Source organism: Cariama cristata, unplaced genomic scaffold (assembly GCF_000690535.1).
Source record: "Cariama cristata isolate BGI_N322 unplaced genomic scaffold, ASM69053v1 scaffold19602, whole genome shotgun sequence".
Lineage (NCBI taxonomy): Eukaryota > Metazoa > Chordata > Aves > Cariamiformes > Cariamidae > Cariama > Cariama cristata.
The window spans coordinates 20,590-41,165 of record NW_009604618.1 but is presented as its reverse complement, the minus strand read 5'-3'; the positions used below and the strand labels follow the sequence as shown (position 1 = coordinate 41,165).

General features: G+C 39.5%; 1 protein-coding gene across 1 annotated transcript in view; it reads right to left on the bottom strand.

The window, feature by feature from the left end:
- The window catches only part of MTMR7 (myotubularin related protein 7), a gene marked incomplete at its 5' end in the record, with an annotated part of 29,114 nt that overhangs the window by 6,779 nt on the left and 1,759 nt on the right, over window positions 1-20,576 (bottom strand). The window contains 6 exons of the mRNA XM_009695691.1: window positions 133-258; window positions 2,169-2,278; window positions 7,663-7,795; window positions 13,290-13,424; window positions 16,815-16,943; window positions 18,527-18,684. Coding sequence (XP_009693993.1) covers window positions 133-258; window positions 2,169-2,278; window positions 7,663-7,795; window positions 13,290-13,424; window positions 16,815-16,943; window positions 18,527-18,684 — 791 coding nt within the window. The remainder of the gene's footprint in view (window positions 1-132; window positions 259-2,168; window positions 2,279-7,662; window positions 7,796-13,289; window positions 13,425-16,814; window positions 16,944-18,526; window positions 18,685-20,576) is intronic.

Genomic DNA, 20,576 nt, shown 5'->3' with positions numbered 1-20,576 from the left:
AGATAGAAACCTTCCTTCCAACTTTAAAAAAAAAAAGTATATTTAGGGAAGTTTATTTTCCATCAAAACCAAATACTCATCTTAAATGATGCCATAATATTTCATTTACTGTGTGAAAGAGAACCTGCTTACCATGAATCCCTTCATAGTTCTGTAATATGGATCCAACAGAAGGCTCGCTACAGAGCAAACCTGGGCTGTCCTATCCCAGCCATCAGAGCAGTGAACAAGCACACTCACACCTTCCTCAGCCACAGCCTAAGGATACAGAAAAAGTCAGAAATTCACAAGCAGGGAGAAAGGCAACGGTAAGAGAGGAACAGTGAGACAGCGCAATATAGAGAGTATTCATTTGGGAACTGGGAAACCTTGTTATTCTTCTCACTTGAAAAGCCTTAATCTCATCCCATCCCATGCAATACGGTGGTTGCAGCATGACCTGTTTATGCACCATTACAGGAAGATGTGGGATCCATTTCAATTAAAATACATCACTCTGTCAGAGCGGACAACTACCGAAAGCAGATTCAGATGTAGTTAATACTCTAACTCACATATCAGCAACAGAACAGCCATACTTGCAATATGGCTCTTAATTTCTCATCTTGATGCTAATGTCAATAATGACAATGTCTGCTTCCGATGCCAGCGCTAGCGTGGATACTATTACAGCATACGGCATTGCACACTGATGACATACTTCTACAGGTTTGTGGGGAAGCCTGTGGTAGTGGTAACCTTCCATATCTAATAAGCAAGATTGTATCAGTATCTTTAATGTAAATAACTGGGGAGAGAAGATCCCATTTTAGACATAAACACGTAAAGAAGAGATCATACAAAGTTCTCCAAAGTCTGGTGCTGCATTATTTTTGGAACTTAAGGGTTGGGGTTTTTTTTCATTCTAAGGGGTTTGGCCGTTGTCATTTCTAAAGAGAACTAAATTTAGACAGCAGAGAAATAAAATAGGCTAGGAAAGATATTGCTTAGAAAAACAAACATTTAAGTTAAGTTTGGGCTTAATAGAGAATGAGGAATAATAATAAATTATCTATGTTTAACTCAAGAGACAAGTAAATTCTACCAAAATAGAACCCCTGTGGGCAGGAGACCAACAACTGGGAACCATACAAACAAGAACAGGTCAAAATGCATGTCTGAGGAGGCACGAGGCTAGCAAGCATACAGACACATGATATTTTTTTTTGGACAGTATTTTGAGAGTAGCCACTGCGGAAAAGTTGGCAAGAGCTAATGTAAATGACCTGATTTCTATAAGCTAATGAAAGCTAGTAGGGCTGGGAGGAATAATAACATGTGCATTTATCCCACTGCTGCTGTTCAGGTAAGAAACTATAGTTACTTGCTGAGCAGGAAGAAGCAAAGCAAGAGAAATCAGCAGTACTGAGGAGGAAAATCCATGAAGTTTTATCCACAGGTCATGTGAATAAACTGGCCTATAAGAAACTGTCATAGTAAGCTCAAAAATAAGAATTGAAACAGCAAAAGGCAGAGCACAAGGAAGGGGATAATAAAATCAAAACTACTGTTGGTAGATGACAAGTATCTGCATTACTTTGGGTGGGATGAGGAGAAATAATTTCTTATCAAAGCCAACAACTATTTTCTGAAACAGTTCTCATGTGTAAGCATAGAAGCTGCTAGAGAGTTTGGCCATGGTAATACAGAGGAGTTGGTTTAGGAGGTGAATTTAGTTGGTTGCTAAATAACTCAGAGGGGATAACACAGTAGCTAATATTCTTATATTACAACCACCATGTGAAGATGTAGTCCTCAAACAGAAACCTTCAACGAAGAAAATGTCCAAAAAACAGTGGAGGAGGCGCGGGAAACAGGGAAAGAAACAATGACAGTCACTGCTCGGGAGTAAAGTCAAATACCTGGCATAACAAGATACAGGCTACAGGAGGCTTTAGTACATTTGAATTCTTTGGTGAAAAGAATGCAAACTTTTTTTAACATATTAGCAAGATGTCCACATGACACCACCTAAGAATTGTCGCTCCTCATATATGAAGCATTGCAAGATGCATTTTCTCAGATACAACATCACTGAAGATCACGGAAGTTACCCACAAGCAGAGAATTTGGTCCTCACTTTCTGTATCTGGTTAGCCCAAGTTTTGTTCTCATTTTACGCACTTTACCTTTGCAATAAAAATGCCAGCGTCCATAATGGCTTTGATATGCTTCAGCCAGCCAGAATTTTCTAGGCCCCACAGAAAGTCACTCATTGAAGGCGATTTCAGCTCACAAACTGCAAAATAAGCTACATCTTAAATGTATAGTAATTACAGTCCCTTAAGCTTTCACTGACTGTTCAACCTAAGAGTTACCTCTTCAGCTATTCCGTGTAAAACATTCATCATTTGAAAAGAATGGCTACTTCACAGTCAAACTTTACCATTGAAAAAAAGCATATACTTAAGAAATGGGGCTGGGTCAAATTTCACCCAGTATGTTGATTTCAGTTTGTGCTGATCTTGGTTGGGATAGACTCAATTCTCTTCATAGCAGCTAGTATGAGGATATGTTTTGGATTCATGCTGGAAACAGTGTTGATAACTCAGGGGTGTTTTCGTTGCTGCTGAGCAGGGCTTGCACAGAGCCAATGCCTTTTCTGCTCCTCACCCCCCCCCACCAGCGAGGAGGGCTGGGGGTGCACAAGGAGTTGGGAGGGGACACAGCCGGGACAGCTGACCCCAACTGACCCCAGGGATATCCCATACCATATGGCGTCATGTTCAGCGTATACGGCTCGGGGAAGAAGAAGGAAGAGGAGGATGTTCAGAGGGATGGTGTTTGTCTTCCCAAGTCACCATTACACATGATGGAGCCCTGCTTTCCTGGGGATGGCTGAACACCTGCCTGCCCATGGGAAGTGGGGAATGAATTCCTTGTTTTGCTTTGCCGGCGTTCGCAGCTTCTGCTTTACCTATTAAACTGTCTTTACCCACGAGCTTTCTCACTTTTACCCTTTTGATTTTCTCCCCTACCGCAACAGGGGGAAGTGAGCGAGCGGCTGCGTGGGGCTCAGTTGCTGGCTGGGGTTAAACCACAAAAAAGTTAAAAAGAGAAGCTGTTACAAAGCCTGTTGCAAACAATTTACCAAATACATACTTCTGTGCAGCACACAAAACAATTTCCAAAATTGTTTTGGGAGCAAAGTTTTCAAACCCCTGAGAGGGGATCGTGTATTTAATAATGAGGGCTTGCAAACAGAAAGCATATGATTTCTGCCGTCGGACCGGCAGCCAGCCACCCACACGGTGCCACAGCCTCCTACTCCCAGACATGTTTGCTGATGAAGCTCTGTAAGAGCAGGCCCACCAAACGCAGCCTTTAGCATCACCACAGATGATGGTGTTTGAGTCAAAGCGATTCCCTCAACAGTTCTCCATCCCTGAATAAAACCTTATTAAAACTTCACTTGTAGTCAGTCAGAAAGTATTCTGATGGTGAGGAAAAGCCATAATTCATCAAAGAAAACATTTTCCTGAAAACTTTCCAAGCTCTAGGCTGTGTTTAAAGAAAAAGAAATAATCTCCCAGTTTTTATAACATTAAGCTTCTATCCTGCTGTATCCAAGTGTCTATTTTTTAATATTACAGTGTTTGTGACAGCAGAAGAAAATTTAAATCAGTTACCTCAATCCAGCAGCAAACAAATACTCGACAATATTTGGTGCAACCTGTTTTCAACAGTGAGATACTAAATTCACCCCATAAATAGACTATGCATTTATTTTGATCCATGTGGAATTAAACTGTCTTTTAAGGAAAAAGATACTAACCAGTGAAACCTATTTAAGGAACATAGTGAAAAATGTCATGGTTTTTACAGAGTTAATGTATGATCTGTGAATTAATAATGTCTTAGTAGGTCTCTTGTCCTCTGGAAATCTTCTAAAAGACTCAGTTTATTAAAGCCATTATGACCAGTGACATAACTTTAGTTTCCTTCAGTGTAACTGGAATTTAATTTTACAAGCTGAAGTCAGAGTTTATACCACATCTGAACATATCTAATGCTCTTAACTCCATTTAATTCAGAGGCAAAATAGCATAATGTGTCCATACAAAGTCTTGCAATCGTTCTACGTAGGGCCTCTTCCAGATGGTTATTTTAAAAGTAATTTTTGAAGGATATTTATAAAAATGCAGAGATAGGAGCACTGAAAGCAAACAGCTTTTCACATGGTTAATGTTCCTGTGCAGATGGAAGCATGACCAATTAGTAGCTAAAGTCTGGCTGAAGCTGCTGTCTCTGTTTACAAAAGTCCAAGGTAAGGCTGAAATAGTGCTTTGCTCATTCCCCCTACCAAATTAAAGTCAATATTTACTGACCACTTCACTGAGCAAAGTTCAGACTGTCCTAGAGGCATACACTGTATATTTCACGTGATTTTGGTTGCCGATCTGGACCTTAATAGTGAGTTCAATTACGAATTCAATTATAAGGCTTATCCTAAGAGGAAAAGGTGTTTCCACCTCAGCAGAAAAGGTACCAAAATCTTGGAGAAATAAGACCTGCTGCACCCACTGCACGGGCACAGGAAAACGAAGAGCCCCTGGGCAGAGCTCATAGCAATCCAGTGATGCTCCCTTCCCCAGGAGGAGAGGAAGAAACAGGACACATGGTGGAAACCGCCTTTTCCACCAGCAAAAGTACCAGAGGGCAATGCTGGACAAATTCCCCCATTTCTGGCAGGATGGCCACAGGTAGAGGAAGGAGTAAATGCTGTGGGCCAAACCCTGAGGCTCTCCTTCTGGCTGATCTGTCAGTGAAGTCCAAGGATCAGAGGGTTGCTCTTACATGTGTGAGGGGAGGAGAAGCTCATATTTGCTGTTTAAATACAGACAGGGAGCATGTGGGGTCATCATCTCAGTGCACAACAAATGGGGGTCAAGTCTTGGTTGGCCCTTGGATGTATGGCAAAGCTCACCCCATCACAAATGCCAAACAGCAGCCGTAGTCAGCCCTTGAATCTTTACTGAGAAAAGTCCTTGTACAACATTTCCTTCTAATATTAAAAATTATTTCAAGGAGGTTGCGCGTAGGATCAAAATCATGACAAGGATCTTCACATACACCCCTCTTTAAATGTAAAAAAAAAAAGAAAAAGAAAAATCAATACTATACTAAAGCAATATGAGGCAGCAGAGACAAAAGTAAAACAATTTTTTTTTTCCTGGAAGGAAATTCCAGCATGTTGAAATGCAGTTTACTTCCAGAGGATAGTCAAATCTCAACATTTTTTGCATATCCTGAAAAAATTCTCATTATCTTACAAATTTAATCATTTTATAATACTGATACATTTTGCCAAAAATTTACATTATACAGGAGCAAATACATGTTAAAGTTAAGATAAATAAAATGGCTAGAATTAAAGTCAGTAAGATCACAAAGCTGAAACCAAATTTTTTTTACCTACTCAAATAAATTACTGACATTATTGTAAGTTAATTTCTTTAGAGTTTTTCCTAAAGAAACATCACTGAAAGGAACACATTCCTAATATAAGTGCATTTTCCAATGGAAAACTGAATAATCAGGTTTTGTTCAAATTTCCTCATCATTGGAAACTATTTAAAATTGTATATTGAAAATAATCTGCAGTTTCTCGTGTGAAAAAAGATCCTCCAGCCCTCACTTTTGCTTAATTCCAGTAAGTTCAATAAAATTGCCCTTGCACTCCTGCAACACATCAGACCCACTATGTCTTGATGTCCTCTTTTCCATGCTGTACATTTCCAAGCAATAATTAAACTAAAATCAGTTTTCATCAGCCTCAGTTTTCTTTTCAAACATTTTTATGTACCTTATAGCATGTAACAACAGATCATGAGCAGCAGACATATTTTGAAATGTTTGTAGTGTAATGTGATGTTTTACCTTAAAGATTCACGTAAGTACGGCTAAGCACTCCTTGATAAAAATGTAAAGCCATATTAAATCTATGTTGCCATCGTCCTTGACAGCCTTTTTGGTTCTGGTTCCCTTTGTATGTGCCAGTCAGGTAATAAATAGGCTTTTAAAGGCCATCAGAGAAACAGATGAAGGGGCACTGATACAAACGGAAAAAAGAAAAACTACTCAGGACTTTACATGAGAAAAGCCCTGCTCGTACACTGAAAGTCATAAGATTAAAAAAAAAGTACTTGAAAGCCCCAAGTGCTTGGTGCTTGAAACCGCAGATTTAACTTCTCTAATTTCTAATCTTATCGGCCAGGTCACTAAATATGAGATTTCAACATAGCAAATACAAAACCCATAAAAAAAGCAGATGTTTTGAGCATATGGCTCATTTAAAAATAGATGCTAAGAAGTTATGCCCCCCAAGCAGCCTGAAGTGTTAAATGCATTAGAAATTACCTTGTTACATGTCAGTTTGGGCCACAGGTCTGTCTCACAAACTTTTGGCTCAAAAATAATACACATCCTATGCAGCCAGGCTGGTTGTTTACTATTTTAACTTTGATGGTCTTAAGCTGAACAAATAAAGGGCCAGGTTTATTCACCCAGCCTCTTTCTTAGCCAAACAAGACTCTGTAGCAAACTAAAAATCCTTCTATTTTCCTTCCTGAGACCCCTAAACCAAATAATTAAGTAAAAATATGTAATGAAGAGAGTGACTGTTTTGCCTGCATAACACCTGATTGCTGGTTTTCATAAACTGCTCTTATTTGAAAATAGAGCAGAGCTCTCCTGTCATGGAAAATTTAAGCGCTTCTTGGATCTAAAACTCACATTTGCATACAGTCGATGGGAGATAGATGAAGAATAAAGGAGCATGAGCAGAGCGTCAAGTCAAGAATAGCTAGATCAAGCTGATCCAGCAGGTAACGGAAGGTGTTGATGACATACATGAGGTAAATACTAAGACACTGTGGAGTGGAGTGAGCATTATTTACTATTTGCTTGTTTAAAATCAACAAGCTGTTGAGGGTCAAGGATTACTTAATTTACCCTTACCCTTTTCCAAGAAAGCCTCTAAACAGTAGTGTACTCCAAATATTAAATGGCAGTACAGATGTATTGGTTTATACAGTGCTAAGTATTTATAAAGCAATTATTATTAATTTCCATGGGACTATGAATGTGCTGAATGGTTACACACATTGACTGTGAGTTTCATAAATAGACGTGATGTGACATGCTCCATACAGGGCATAAATAAGTTTCTATTAAAATTCTGTCTATGCATGACCTTATTGACCACATATAAAAGTCAAACCATAGGTTTTCTGAGCTTAAAAAAAAAAAATTCCTGTATTTTCCACTAGCACCAAAGTCAGCTATAGGTGATTTTATTCATTGTACCATCAAAGTGTAAACCACAAAAGAAGACATAGTAGCAGTAAGGTGTACTGAAGTCAAATTAATTTTGTCATTAAAGTAAATGATACCTGGATTTCACCCACGAAACAAGGTGCACAATTAGGAAATCACCACTAGTTGCAATGATGCTCCATTGCACAAGTCCCATTAGCTGGCAGGCAGCTGTATCCAGCTGCAAGAGGCAAAGATCTCTTTTCATACCCGTTGTCACTGCCGCTGATTTCAGAGCAGTTAGCCTGATTTGTGTGACAGAGGGATCAAATCCTTCCTCTAGTTTTCAATAAAGGAGAGTATTACCTTCAAGCATTTTCTGCAGACTATTTCTCATGACATGGATGTTCTCAATGCCTATGAACTGAAACTTAATGTTGGAGTAGTTGTCTTCATTTTCATATCCCTTCCCTGCTGCTCTGTTTGCCATTGCATTGAGCTGGAAAAAATAGGGAAAATTGGATGAAAACCAGTAGCAAACAGATTCTTTTCAAAACAAAGCTTGTGGTCTACTGCAATAAATCAGAGTGATTTAAGGCAGGCACAAATAGGAAGCATTTATCACAGTGTCAACACAACGGCTTAGGAGTCGGGGATCTGTTTACAGCCTACTGCAGAGAGCTGGGTCGCTGAGGCTCCAACCTCCATTTCACACACTTTGAGTGAAACTTCATTAGTAAGGTTAAGCACAAAAAAACATAGCTTATGTAGGGCTCCTCTGCAAAGCATAAAGGTTTTAATTTGATTTTAAAAGGCTATTCTGGTTTTATTTTTAATCAGCATTATGTTTACTAGCAGAATATACCCAGGAGGTGGCAGTGTCTTATCTGCCATGCCACTGTTTCATTGCATACGTACACCGTAATGTTGCCCAAGTTACTGTGTTTTACTGCTCAAATCATCCAAAAGTTGATAGAGTTTACTTCTTTGAAGCTTGGAATAATGTAGAGAAAATTGGAGTACTTTTTCCTAAGTTTATAGTATGTTGGCTCCAGCTGCGTAAGATCACAAAAGATTTGAATTGACAAAATTACCACAAATATTTACATATGCAATGCAGCGCTATCAAATATTTTGCTGTGCTTCAGCAAAAAATACACTCAACTGGAAAACAGAGTTTTGTCTTTGAGTCTGTTACTTGCTTCCTGGCATGGGAATGTCACTAAATGCTTCTTTAGTTCAGTATTGCCAAGCATAAAATTAAGGGTTTTTTTAAGGCTTATTTTCCCCCCTTTTGAGATTCTATGGGGAAAGGAAAACTATCTGCCGAGACCCTTATGCCAAATTTTGATCTCTAGGCTGCAAACTAGAGCTGATTGATAGAAATGAATTAAGTACTTTTACTTCACTACCTTATCTATGGCGTTTTTATTTCCTATAGCAAAATCTTACTGTCCAATAGAAAGAAATTGTCTTTTTGCATAAAATCGCTGCTCTTCTATGAAATGCATGCTGTAAGGATGGGGAGCCTTTGAACTTCCCAAGAAATAAGAAGGCTCCAGGAGTAACAAAGGAGCCCATGTGGCAGAACCTCCAAGCACAACTAACAGCTTCTGCTCAGGAAAGATTTCAGAATTAAGTAACAACAGATATTGCATATCCAGACTGGAGGGCACTTAGAAAGCTTTTGGAGAGACCTTATGAGGCATCACTTGGACAAAAAGTGACTCATCTTCATTGCCATGAGAGGCAATGCTCATAAAAAAACCAAACCAAAGTATCTCTTAGGCATTGCTTACAGGACAAGAGCCTATGCGGATAACTCCGTTTTCAGTTTATTTCCCAGTATCACAGGTAGGACTACTGGTTTGCTGCTTCTGTGGTTGCTTCTGAAACTCACAATAATATACTTCAGTACTCAGCTAATGGTATCATGGAATATACAAAAACGTGTCCCTTCCTGATCTCTTCCACCCCAAACATACACACTCTTGATATTCAGTTTTCATTTGGAGCCAAAAGCATGCAATTGAGTAGGATTGATTGTCTGCTGCCAACTTACCTCTGCCTACGATGAACAAGTCTAGCTTTTCACGTTATATATCAAAATAGGTTTCCATGGACCAAATTTGACCTCTTAACTTTCAAAGGAAACAGTTAAAGACTAAAAGCTCTTTGTGCCATTATAATTTCATTTTAGATGCATAAGAAAACAGCTAGGCGAGATCACTTTACGTTCTTTTATTCTATCCAATTTAATATGTGAAGATAGAGGATTTTTTCCCATCTTCACACTTTCCAGTGCATTCATTCCCATGAGCAGAACTTGGCAATAAGAATACATAGTTACATTTGTGGACTACCATTAGGAACTGAAACACTGCATGAATTTGATGATACAACAGAAGGAACCATACTCTAAGACAGGAACCTAGGCAAAAAACCAGTATTTTTGATAGAGCAACAAAGCTGATGAAGGGTCTGGAGAACAAGTCTTACGAGGAGTGGCTGAGGGAGCTGGGGTTGTTTAGTCTGGAGAAAAGGAGGCTGAGGGGAGACCTTATCGCCCTCTACAACTACCTGAAAGGAGGTTGTAGCGCAGTGGGGGTCGGTCTCTTCTCCTCGTAACTAGCAATAGGACAAGAGGAAATGGTTTCAAGTTGCGCCAGAGGAGGTTCAGGTTGGATATTAGGAAGAACTTCTTCACTGTAAGAGTCATTAGGCATTGGAACGGGCTCCCCAAGGAGGTAGTGGACACACCATCCCTGGAGGTGTTCAAAAAACGTTTAGATGTGGTGCTTCAAGACATGGTTTAGTGGACATGGTGGCATTGGGTATATGGTTGGACTTGATGATCTTTAAGGTCTCTTCCAACCATAATGATTCTATGATTCTATGATTCATTTACTTAAGTCTTGTGTAAAACCTCTTTTAACTTGTAGTATGCACTTCAGGAAAAAGCACAGGCTAAGAAAAAAATCTTGTCTATCAACCAGCAGTCTGCTGATGTTTTGACTGTCAATGAACAATTAAAAGAAGATACAACCTGTGAACAGCATGTCCTTTAAAGACAGAGTCCTCAGTGTGACTTGCTAGAAAGATACAAATTATCTGCTGAATCCTAATCTTTCTCTTTTGAAGTAGACATCAGTGTTCTAGTATAAATAAAATGAAGCAGTCTCTCTCTGCAATAGCATATAGCTTCAGGAAGAAAGATCTATACGCATAACTCTAAGCCACCACAAAACCTAAGCCACCCAAAACCCTACATGAAAAACATCTAGCCCCCAACTCACCTAATCCTCAGTACAATAAATGCTATTAACTGTCTCGGCAGCAGAGCAATTTTGTCACAGAAATCCTTTCTTAAAAGACAATGTGAAACAGCCCTCTTTAAAAGTAAATAAATGTAAGGTTAAATTTGCAAGGCTTTCTGACACTCATTTAATTTTAAATATTGTCAGTTGCCAAACTTTGCAGCTGCCACAATATTTACTAACAAGTTTTCCACATCACCTATCAAAATTCCATCTGTTGCTCTTAAAATACTTGCTGCAAAGCTCTCTAAATTGTGCCTGTCCTCGCTTAATCTCAGTGAATATGAGGATACAACCTCTAAAGGGAACAGACCTCACTTGTCAGATCTCCTGGCATCTTCTTTAATGTGAAGGGTAACTGAGTTCTGTCTAGAACTAATTTCTTTTACTCATAAACAGTAAGTTTATATTAGCTGCTTCTGTAAACACATAGAGGAAGGAGAAAATGAAGAAAGACAGTAGCCTAAGTAAAACTTTGCATGTGGTCATCCTGGTATATTTAAATGATGTGGAATCAAAGCTTTCTTCTGCAGCCAAATCTTTTGTTTTGAAGATTATCAAGCGCAACGAGGGACAGCGTATGAAGAGCACTTGGGAATGCAGAATTGAAGGGCCCATCAATATTCATAATTTTTGCAAGGAAAGAGTTCTGATGAGAGAAGAGGCAGGTAGTTTTAAAGATTCCTAGAGCAACCGGAAACCTTGCACCAGACTCGATACCTTACCTTTACATTTATTAAAGATTCCTTGAGGAATGCCAGGAACAGCTTGCACTGCTACCTATCACTTCCTACATGCTCTAGATTTATATATGCATTAGAAGGTTTCAAACTGTAACCAGGCTGTATTTGGCACCTGGGATCACAGGAGCTTTAGTAAATCAGTTCTTTCTTGCAACGCAGAAAGAGGTAGGAATCTGTGTATACAGATTTCTTTACATCAAAATCTTGTTTTCCAGAGAGGTTCAACGAAAACAGTCTTGGTCTCCTGACTGGCTCCTGAAGAAGCCCACATTGCTGGAAATACGCCATTGTTCACGGCTGAGCGAGCCAATTTCAGTCTCTCCACTTGAAGTACAGGTTTTTTTCACTGCACACAGGAGGTGTCTCAAAGTTATTTACCAGAAATTTTACAGGATGGGACCTTCCTGTTAACACCTTGTAAAACCATTATTAATAGTCAAATCAGCAAGTTGTCAGTAATAAATCCCATCAGTGAGAGACCTCCTTAATTAGGGAAGAGTACCAATATCATCAGCCAGGAGACATTATGCTGTAACTATTATTACATATAGAAAACTGTGAAACAAGCATTATTTAGGCAAGTAGGTCTGTACTTCCTATCTAAAGCCTGTTCTGAACACAGTGGTACCAGTCCTTTCCTAGTGCTCATCATGATTCAGCACCAGAAGTCAGGTGGTACCATCCTCATCTTCCCAATAAAAAAAAAAAAAAAAGAGGGAACTGGAGGTCAAAGTAGTCACCAATTACAAAGACCAATGAGACATGCCAAGGCCCTGATTTTCTGGCCACTGCCTCACATTACAGTTGTGAGCTCTTAGCACTTTCCCACCAGCCCTCAGATCTTCAGTCAGTCACCAACCAGACAGGTTCCTCATTTCTGCTCCAGCTCTGCCAGGTTTGCCCTTCCTCGCTTCATTCCTCACATTTCTCAGCTTTACCCACCTCGCCCTTTCAGCCTCTGTCCCCTGATCTCAGGACACTGAAACAGCCTCCTTGTTCCTTTTCCTCAAGCCTTTGCTCCTGTTTTCCTTTTCCCACACTATAGCTCATCCTGTATCTACTAGGGATTTTATAGAGATTTGCCCCTTTGGTTTCTTTTCTTCAGATGCTTTGGTAACTTCAACAGGGAAGCTACTGAAAGTGTAAGAAAGAACATATCCCTGCTCCCACCTCCAGACACTGAAGCCTGTCTAGTCCTCATCACCTTGAGCTGTTTGCCAGCATGTCAATTTGGACACAAGGTTTTTTTAGCTTCCAACCTCTTCTAGATCATTACTGAGTTTCTGTGTTTCTGCACAGCATAATTTTTTCTAAAGCTTTTATCTTAGCCAAAGATTTTAGTCCATTACAGAGATTTAGCATCTGAGATCAGTATTTACCATATTTCAGATTCTCTCTCAAAAACACAAAAGTGCTGCAGCTATTTAAAGAAGGTCTCCTCAATTCTTGTAACCTCAGTAAATCATCTTTCCTTAGCCTAATGCAGAGATCACTGAAATTTTCCCACTTGCAGGAGAAATCTTGCATGGAAAATTTTAGTATAAGGATGCAGAGGTTTGCAACAGTACAAGCAACTGTAAACATAGTTTTATAATGGGAATTATTTTTTGCTAGTCTCATTAGTAATAGTTACTGACAGCTCCTCTGTGTGTGGAAACAGCTGCCATTAGAAGTTATTTACTTTTCTGTATCTTAACATTTTGTTAAGATCAAAAAAGAGAAAAGCTCAGTGTAAAGAAAAAAATTCTCTACACAATAAAAATGTGGGCAAGGTTCCTAGTTAAGATTCCCCTGATAAATCCTGATTTACCTGTGGAGTTACACAGGTGCAACTAAGATCAGAAGTATGGTCAGTCACTTAGACTGTGCATATTCCCTAACGTATTCAGCCCAGATTCAGTCTTGCTATGTGCAAGAAATTTAATGTACTTACTTTGGGCCGAGTGTCAACAACATATATGAAATCACTTCCTGGATTTGCTTTTCTAATGGCCTGGAGCATCTGTTCATCCTCAAGGCACCGAGCACTAAAGCCAGATAAAGGCTGGCTGCTTCTACATATGGAGGCCTGCAGAAAAACAGACAAACAAAAAAAAAAATCAACATACTTATTAAGCAGAAATTATTTAGCATCTAGAAGCATTTACAAAAACAGCTCATTAGATGTTTGTATAGGTGTACAGTTACATGGGAAAGGTAGAATGGTAAATGAATTACATGTTAATAAATACCTTATTTTTAAAATGGCAAGGAAATATTAAAACCATACAACCCCGTTTGCCCAAGTCTAGTCTTGAATCCAAATTTTAGAGCTATTTTAAACATAGTATTTCCCTCATGTGGAATAACTCCTGAAAGGTGGTCTCTAGAGGATGGGATGAGTAGAACATTGCAATCACAGAACACTGATGTAATGTAAAGAATGGGTCGTTTTGCACTGTCTCTCACAATTACCACTTCTGATACTGACTACACCCAACTTACACCAATGCGTGCTTTACTAAACAGCCTGACACCATGAGCCCAGGAAACAAAAACACATAACATGCAGCTAGATCACTATTTTTAGCACTGCCTCTCGAGAAAGACCTTACTGCATGGGAAGTGGGTCAGGTAGCTCGACTCCTGGATTACATTTATTAATCAGTGCTACTGAAGAAGGCAAGAGAGTTTCTACACAGACCCATGAGGATCAGACCTCCAGATGAAATTGGGAAAGAAGGAATAGAATGTGAAATGGGTGAGCAGGGAGGTTTGTATTTCTGCTAGGCAAAGGGCAACTCGATTTGTAGAGGGCCAGGCGCTAATACATGCACTTTCGAAGCACTGAACATAAGCACGAAGAGAATCTGCCTCCTGAAGGTCATGCCCCATGCAGACTGCCCTATAGATAATTTATTACTGTAAGAAAGGACATGCTCTTTTTCAGCCAAGTCTTTGAACTATCAGTAGTTGGTCAGTAAATCATGGATCTTTAATACAGAAACCCTGAATTGAGTGAAAGTGTGTTCATACTTTATTAATAGTTTTTGCAAACAGATTATTAGTTTATCTAGAGTCTTGCCTGCTCATCAGTGCACATTCCAGTAATTTAATATATGCTTAGACCTCCTTTGCATTAAGCAAAAGGTACATATGAACATGTTCACAACCTGCCATTTTAGTAGAAGGAAGACATTTCTCTCATATCCATAGTGCACCATACACAAGGCAGATATAGACCTCAAGATTAAGGTTAAAGTTCGGGTTGTGGATGAAGGTTAGGATTCAGGAAAGGCTGGATCCCATTACATTATATTGTCCTGGGAGCCCAAAGGGCAAAGGTATGTGCTGGCACCAGTATGACAGAACGGCTTGTCTGTCACGTTAGGCTTGGGGTTAAGATTATGTTTAGCCGCAGCTTAAGAAACAGCTACACTGCCAGTACTGCAAAACTAGGAAGAGAAGCTGACCTAGTGACCATTAGATATCATAAGTGGGAATCATTACCCACGATATCCACAAAGAGATCATGTCCTGCTGACCCAGGCCAATTGCTTAGGATGAGCACATACAACTATAAAATTTCTTGGGCTATGTTTAAGAGTAGGGCAAGAGATGAGGTCTTGTTTTGCTGTTGCACAGGCTGAACAGATAGTTCCAGAGTTTGATCTTATCATACTGACACAGATCCTGTAAGACGCAGAGTAAGGTGTCACATCGTCATTGAATTTGTCAGTACCAAAGAGTTGTGGGAAAGTTTTGGATGTGAAAGACTGAATGAGCGACATCCGTCGCCCCTCCATGTGTCAGACCTCTTCCCAACCTACTGTTACCATAGCTGTTCAATGTCTACCATCACAAATCTTACCCCACTCCTGCCCATTACGCTATTAGCTGGCAACTCACGCCAACCTCCAAACTCACAAGGAGGTATTTCCTCCAACATTCCCAACCCTATTCCTAGCCCTCTGAACCGTGAAGGACCCAAGAGTAAACACAATACTTCAAATCCTGAAGGCTGGTCTGAACCTTAACCTGAACTCCAACCATCACAGGGAAAACATTCAGGCTGAAACCACGAAATTCATCAAAACTGGATCACTATATAATGGAATCCAGCTGATCCCTGAGACCTTTTCTTTCACTGAGATTTGGAAACTTCCAAGAGTTTTGAATCCTAGATACCTGTATTTGGACTGAGTTGATTATGCAAAGTGATTAACTTTGAAAATTTTGGACCTAATGAAATATTAAAGATAATAATTTATGCAGAGACTGTATTTACTATTTAAATATTCCTATCCTCTGGTTTTGTTGTCAAATTCACAGATCTTTATGGAAGCAGAATTCTGATTAAACAAGGGGTAAAGAAGGAGTCAAAATGTCTTGTTCCTTCCTTCTGAAGCTTAAACCTGTGATAGGGGCCACTGTAAAGACAAGACTTCCATGGAGACTGTAGCTTACGATTCCTGCTTCTGACAACCTACAGAAATATCTCCCATCCTGCATGGCAAACTCTAGAGCTGCCCTGTAATCCCACACTAGCTCTGTCTCTCGGGAAGTCCTGATCATCCCCCAGCACTGGAGAAGACCTCTGGATGCAGTTGCCAGTTTGGGACTGAAGCAGGAGGAGATACTGGACATACAGATCCTTTGTGAATACAAAGCAGCCACCATCCTCCTAACTGGTAACGAGAACTGAGCTAAGCCAGTCTTTATGGAGCTGGGACACAAATATAAAGACACTTTGTCCACAGGATCTTTCAGTCCACAGGTTTCCTTTACCTCAGCTCCTAGGAACAGAAATGCAAATAGTTTAAGTATAGGTTTTTTTCCAAGTGGTCACAGACAAGTGAGGCAGTTCCTCACTCAGCCTGGAGAATAGCTGTCATGAAGAGGAGACGATGGCACTCCTCACTGTTATGGACAAGGAACATCTCTTCAACAAAGCCACAACATGCTGCTCAGCCAAAATTTGGTAGCTCTTTCATTCACCCTTCTTGGGTCTATTCACAGATCTTTTCTTGAAAGGCTACCCCTGATTCTCTAATTGATGCAAGTATAGTTTTTCTCCTCCTCAACTTGCTCTCAGGCTGTGGCTACCAGATCCTAAATTGCTGTGTTCTCCTCCCTATCACCTGTTAAGCTGCCTGCTGCTGGCCTTCACTCTTCTGCCACCCATGTTTCAAGGCCTCTTGTACTACTTCACTTCCTTGTGATACAGGGATCGCATTATTTTGTTTTAGCTGGATGACGAAGCTGGGTTTAAATGACTGCATTAAATGCCTATTAATGAACTAACCATAATTCCAGTGTGTGCCTATATGCACAAATCACACTAACCAGACTACACGAACCATCTTTTATCTTCTTTTCTAAAATAATCACTGATTTCTTCTTGTGAAAGCTTACCAGAAGAATTATGAAAGCATGGCCAAAATAAGCAAACATTTCAAAGCTACAAATTTACACTTACATTGTTATCCTTGCAGTAGTAAGAAAGAGCTGGGAAGCGCCTTCGGCTCCGAAATTTAGAGCTCCCCACTATGATGTGTGCAGTTGCAGACTTTGGTACATACACTTCCGTAGGATAGGAGTCACAGACCTGCAAAAGAAACTCTGCTTATTTGATCTACAAAATATAAGTAGCATTAGCCACTTCCTCAGCAAAACCAAAATACTAAGGAACTCTAATCTCAGGGAATATTCCATCATTAATGTATACATGTCACTGACATTTCTCAAAACAGTCTTTTGAAGCTGGAAAGTATTAATTCTAACTTACAGCTGGCAAAACTGAAGCAGAAGGGTTGAAGGGCTGTATTTCCAAATGTTAATTCATGCCTTGTTGAGAACTGACAAGTATAACATATATTCATGCCAGAAAAGATTCACCATTATGTACAGCAAGGTTGTATTTACAACTGCAGTTTCCTCTGTAGCAGAATTTGGAAGTAAGAATGGGAGTGGGTGAAGGTCTCAAACACCCCTCTATTATAATGGGAGAGGACTATAGAGCCAAATTTTCCAGCAAATCTGATAATAAAAAAAAAAAAAGACAGACAAAAGTAGGGACTTGGAGAAAAGAAATTAATCACTATGAAATAAGGATACCAAAAGGCAAGCGGCCCTGACAATGCCTATCACTTCTGAAAGGAACCCAATGAGCCTACAAAAAGTCCAGAAGTTCCTGTGGAGACAAGTGGGACCACAAATGGGGCCCTGGTCTACGTTCCTTTTCTTGATACTGCCTGTGGCACTCTGGCTGGGGTCAAAAGGATATCCAGTATGTCCCTGGGACTTCCTGAGACAACTAAAGGAATTAGGATGCCCAGGAAGAAATTAGGTCCTGAGAGAGCCAAAGATACATAATGAAGGAGAAAGAAAAGGAAGAGCTTGTGGTTACAGATGCTGCCATGGTGAACTGGGTTTTATTCTTGATGCCATTTTTCCTACACTTTATCTTAAAAGCGGTCAAACATTTTTTCCACTTGTTTTAACAAAAAGAAAATAAACCCTGACAGCACATTCAGTCTTCTCTGAGAACTTCACAGGCCTTCCTTAACATGGATATGCTCCAGCAACAGAGTCAATGGAGTGCCTGGACAAACTTCCTTCAAAAATACTTTGGTTATTATTTCTCACAATTAATTAACATTCTAGGGATTTCAAACATACAAGACTGAACTAGGCAGGACAACAGGCAGCTAGGAAGATATATGATCTGTCAGATGTGAAAAACATTAACAGTCAATCACAGAGGTTTCAAAAGGATTGTGAGGATAGCCAGTGAAGAAAAAATATTGCCAAGTTCACTATTTTAACTTTTTTCTTAAAATGACTGTGTAGTAATTTTATATAACCCTACATGTCAGGAAAATGCTCATTCAGACACATAACATTAGGTACGATTTAAACTTCTCCCCAGGCAGCCAAGCACTAATGTTTAAAACACAGTGGACATGTTTTCTGTGCTTCATTTCCACCTGTGTTAAATGAAGACACATCCTTTCTCCCACTTTCTATGTGTCTTTTTATGTCAAAGAGTGGAAGAACTGCACCTTACAACATGTGCATACAGCACTGAGCGCAAAGGGATCCTGCATCTGAACACTACGGTAGTCCACAGTCAGACTGCTGTTTCACTTTACAGACAGCCTCTGCAACAGAAAAATCACAACAACTCACTCCATAGTCTCTGTTTACATCGCTGATCTGCCAATAGTTGTTGGGAATACCCATCCGATTATATTCTTCATTGAGGTCCACAAGCTTCCAGCCTTGTTCTCGCTCTTCTTTATCTAATTTTGGATTGAATGAGAAACAATACAGCTCTTCGTATTTCACTGGAAAAAAAATAAGCAAACAAACAAAGAGAGTAAATCACTTCAGATTTCTCATCCTGAAATCACACTTCAAAACCAGAACTTGGTATTGTGCTTTATGTAGTTTCTTTTAAAATAGTATGCTTTGCTTTACAGAAGCACATATCCTGGTTTATAACTATTTTTAAGTACACTTTGAAAGTACTGTGCTCTTTGGATAGTTGTATATGTTGCAATATATGTGCCTTATTAATAGTGCTACTCAAAATATACTGTTCTGCTAGACTTGTTCTCTATTGAATTGTAAAAGCCTCCCCCAGCACAAAGACAAAATGTCAGTGATAATATGCTTTCATCCAAAGAAAACTGGAGTCAGTGCCAGAATAAGCACTTGTTCTGCAAAAGAATTTGCTGGCCAGAAGTAGCTTAGAGGTCCCTTTATTAACCTAACATCTGTCCCGTGGCAAAAACAAAAGATCTGAACAATGGACTATGCAGCACAATCTTCCAAAAATGAACTAACTCAGAAGTCTTTGACCCTAAATAGGGAAGTTTCTTATAGATTCAATGAAATCTTAGTTTTGTGGACTTAGTTTTTTCTCCTTTAGTGTAATTAGGACATCAGATAGTATAGAATATATTAAGCCCATACACAACATAGGCTTCACTCAGGTTCCCCTATGGTGGAATGAATTAAAAGAACACACAGACAATGGAAAATAGAGCCTGAATAAGTCAGATTTTCTCCTCATGGAGTAAAGTGCGCCTTCTAATGCTGAGTAACTGTACTACCTAAAGAAAGCACAGCTTTGTGCCCAGACAAAATGACACAGCAGAGCACTGTCAGGGTACATTTGGCCTAACTTGCAACCAGAGTTTTCTAATTTTAAGTAAGCGAGATTTTATCCTGCCTCACATGAAGATCAGATAGTTTGCTGGAGAAGGAAAACTACTGTGCAGCTGAGCTACACAAAAAGCTAATTCTATGATGTTCTTACTGCATCTTCTTCATTCGAACCTTCTTGTCCATTGCAGTCTGCCACTGAACTTGTATTTAGGGTCCACAGCTACTCTTCCCTCCATCATTCTGTAGGCCTGCATGGAAGCATCCTGTTCTGATGCACAGCAGTAGGCACATCTCCTCCTGGCTCCAGGGAAACAGCACTACAGAATCACATTTCTTCCAGCCTGCATGAACACGTACTTGCAGCTGAGGTCCATGGAATTAATCCAGATTTACATCAGCAGAACCACTGACTGAATTTGTCTTCTTGTTAAATTTCTCTCATTACTTTGATCTTGCATCACCTAGTATATCAAGTTACATCTGCTGCAGTTGCATATTACTACTACTACTACTATCTACTAATTATAGAAGGTACTTTGCAAAGTTCAGTAGCTGTGTTGGCTGACTGTGCAATATTTTCCCTCTCTACACAGTAGATAAAGTTGGTGTTCTCCCAGCAAGATAAAAATTAAAGCCAATGTTGTCAGCTTTGTGGTAGACATTTTGTTTGCATACTGTTAAAATAATAGCGAACGACAGAGGTTGGTGTTGTATTTCAAAAATTATCATTTAAAATAAAAAATCCAGAAGCCTTGTCAGCTGGTTCTTAGGAGAACAGCTATAATGCAGAGGATCAGATGTTGGACTTTGATGCAACATTTGGATTTTCACTGAAGACAGGAAAGGTTTCAAAAGGATCTTGATCTGAATTTAGAAATTCAAAAAGAGCACATTCAAAATGTAGATAATAATAGGCCGAAACACAGGCAGTCCAGTGGAATAAATCAACTACTTACTTTGTAAAGTAAAGAAAACCTTTCACTGATTTTAAGAAATTTATGTACAGCACCAAAAGGCAAAATTCAAATCTTGACATGGCCACTAAATACATCGTAAGTTTTATGTC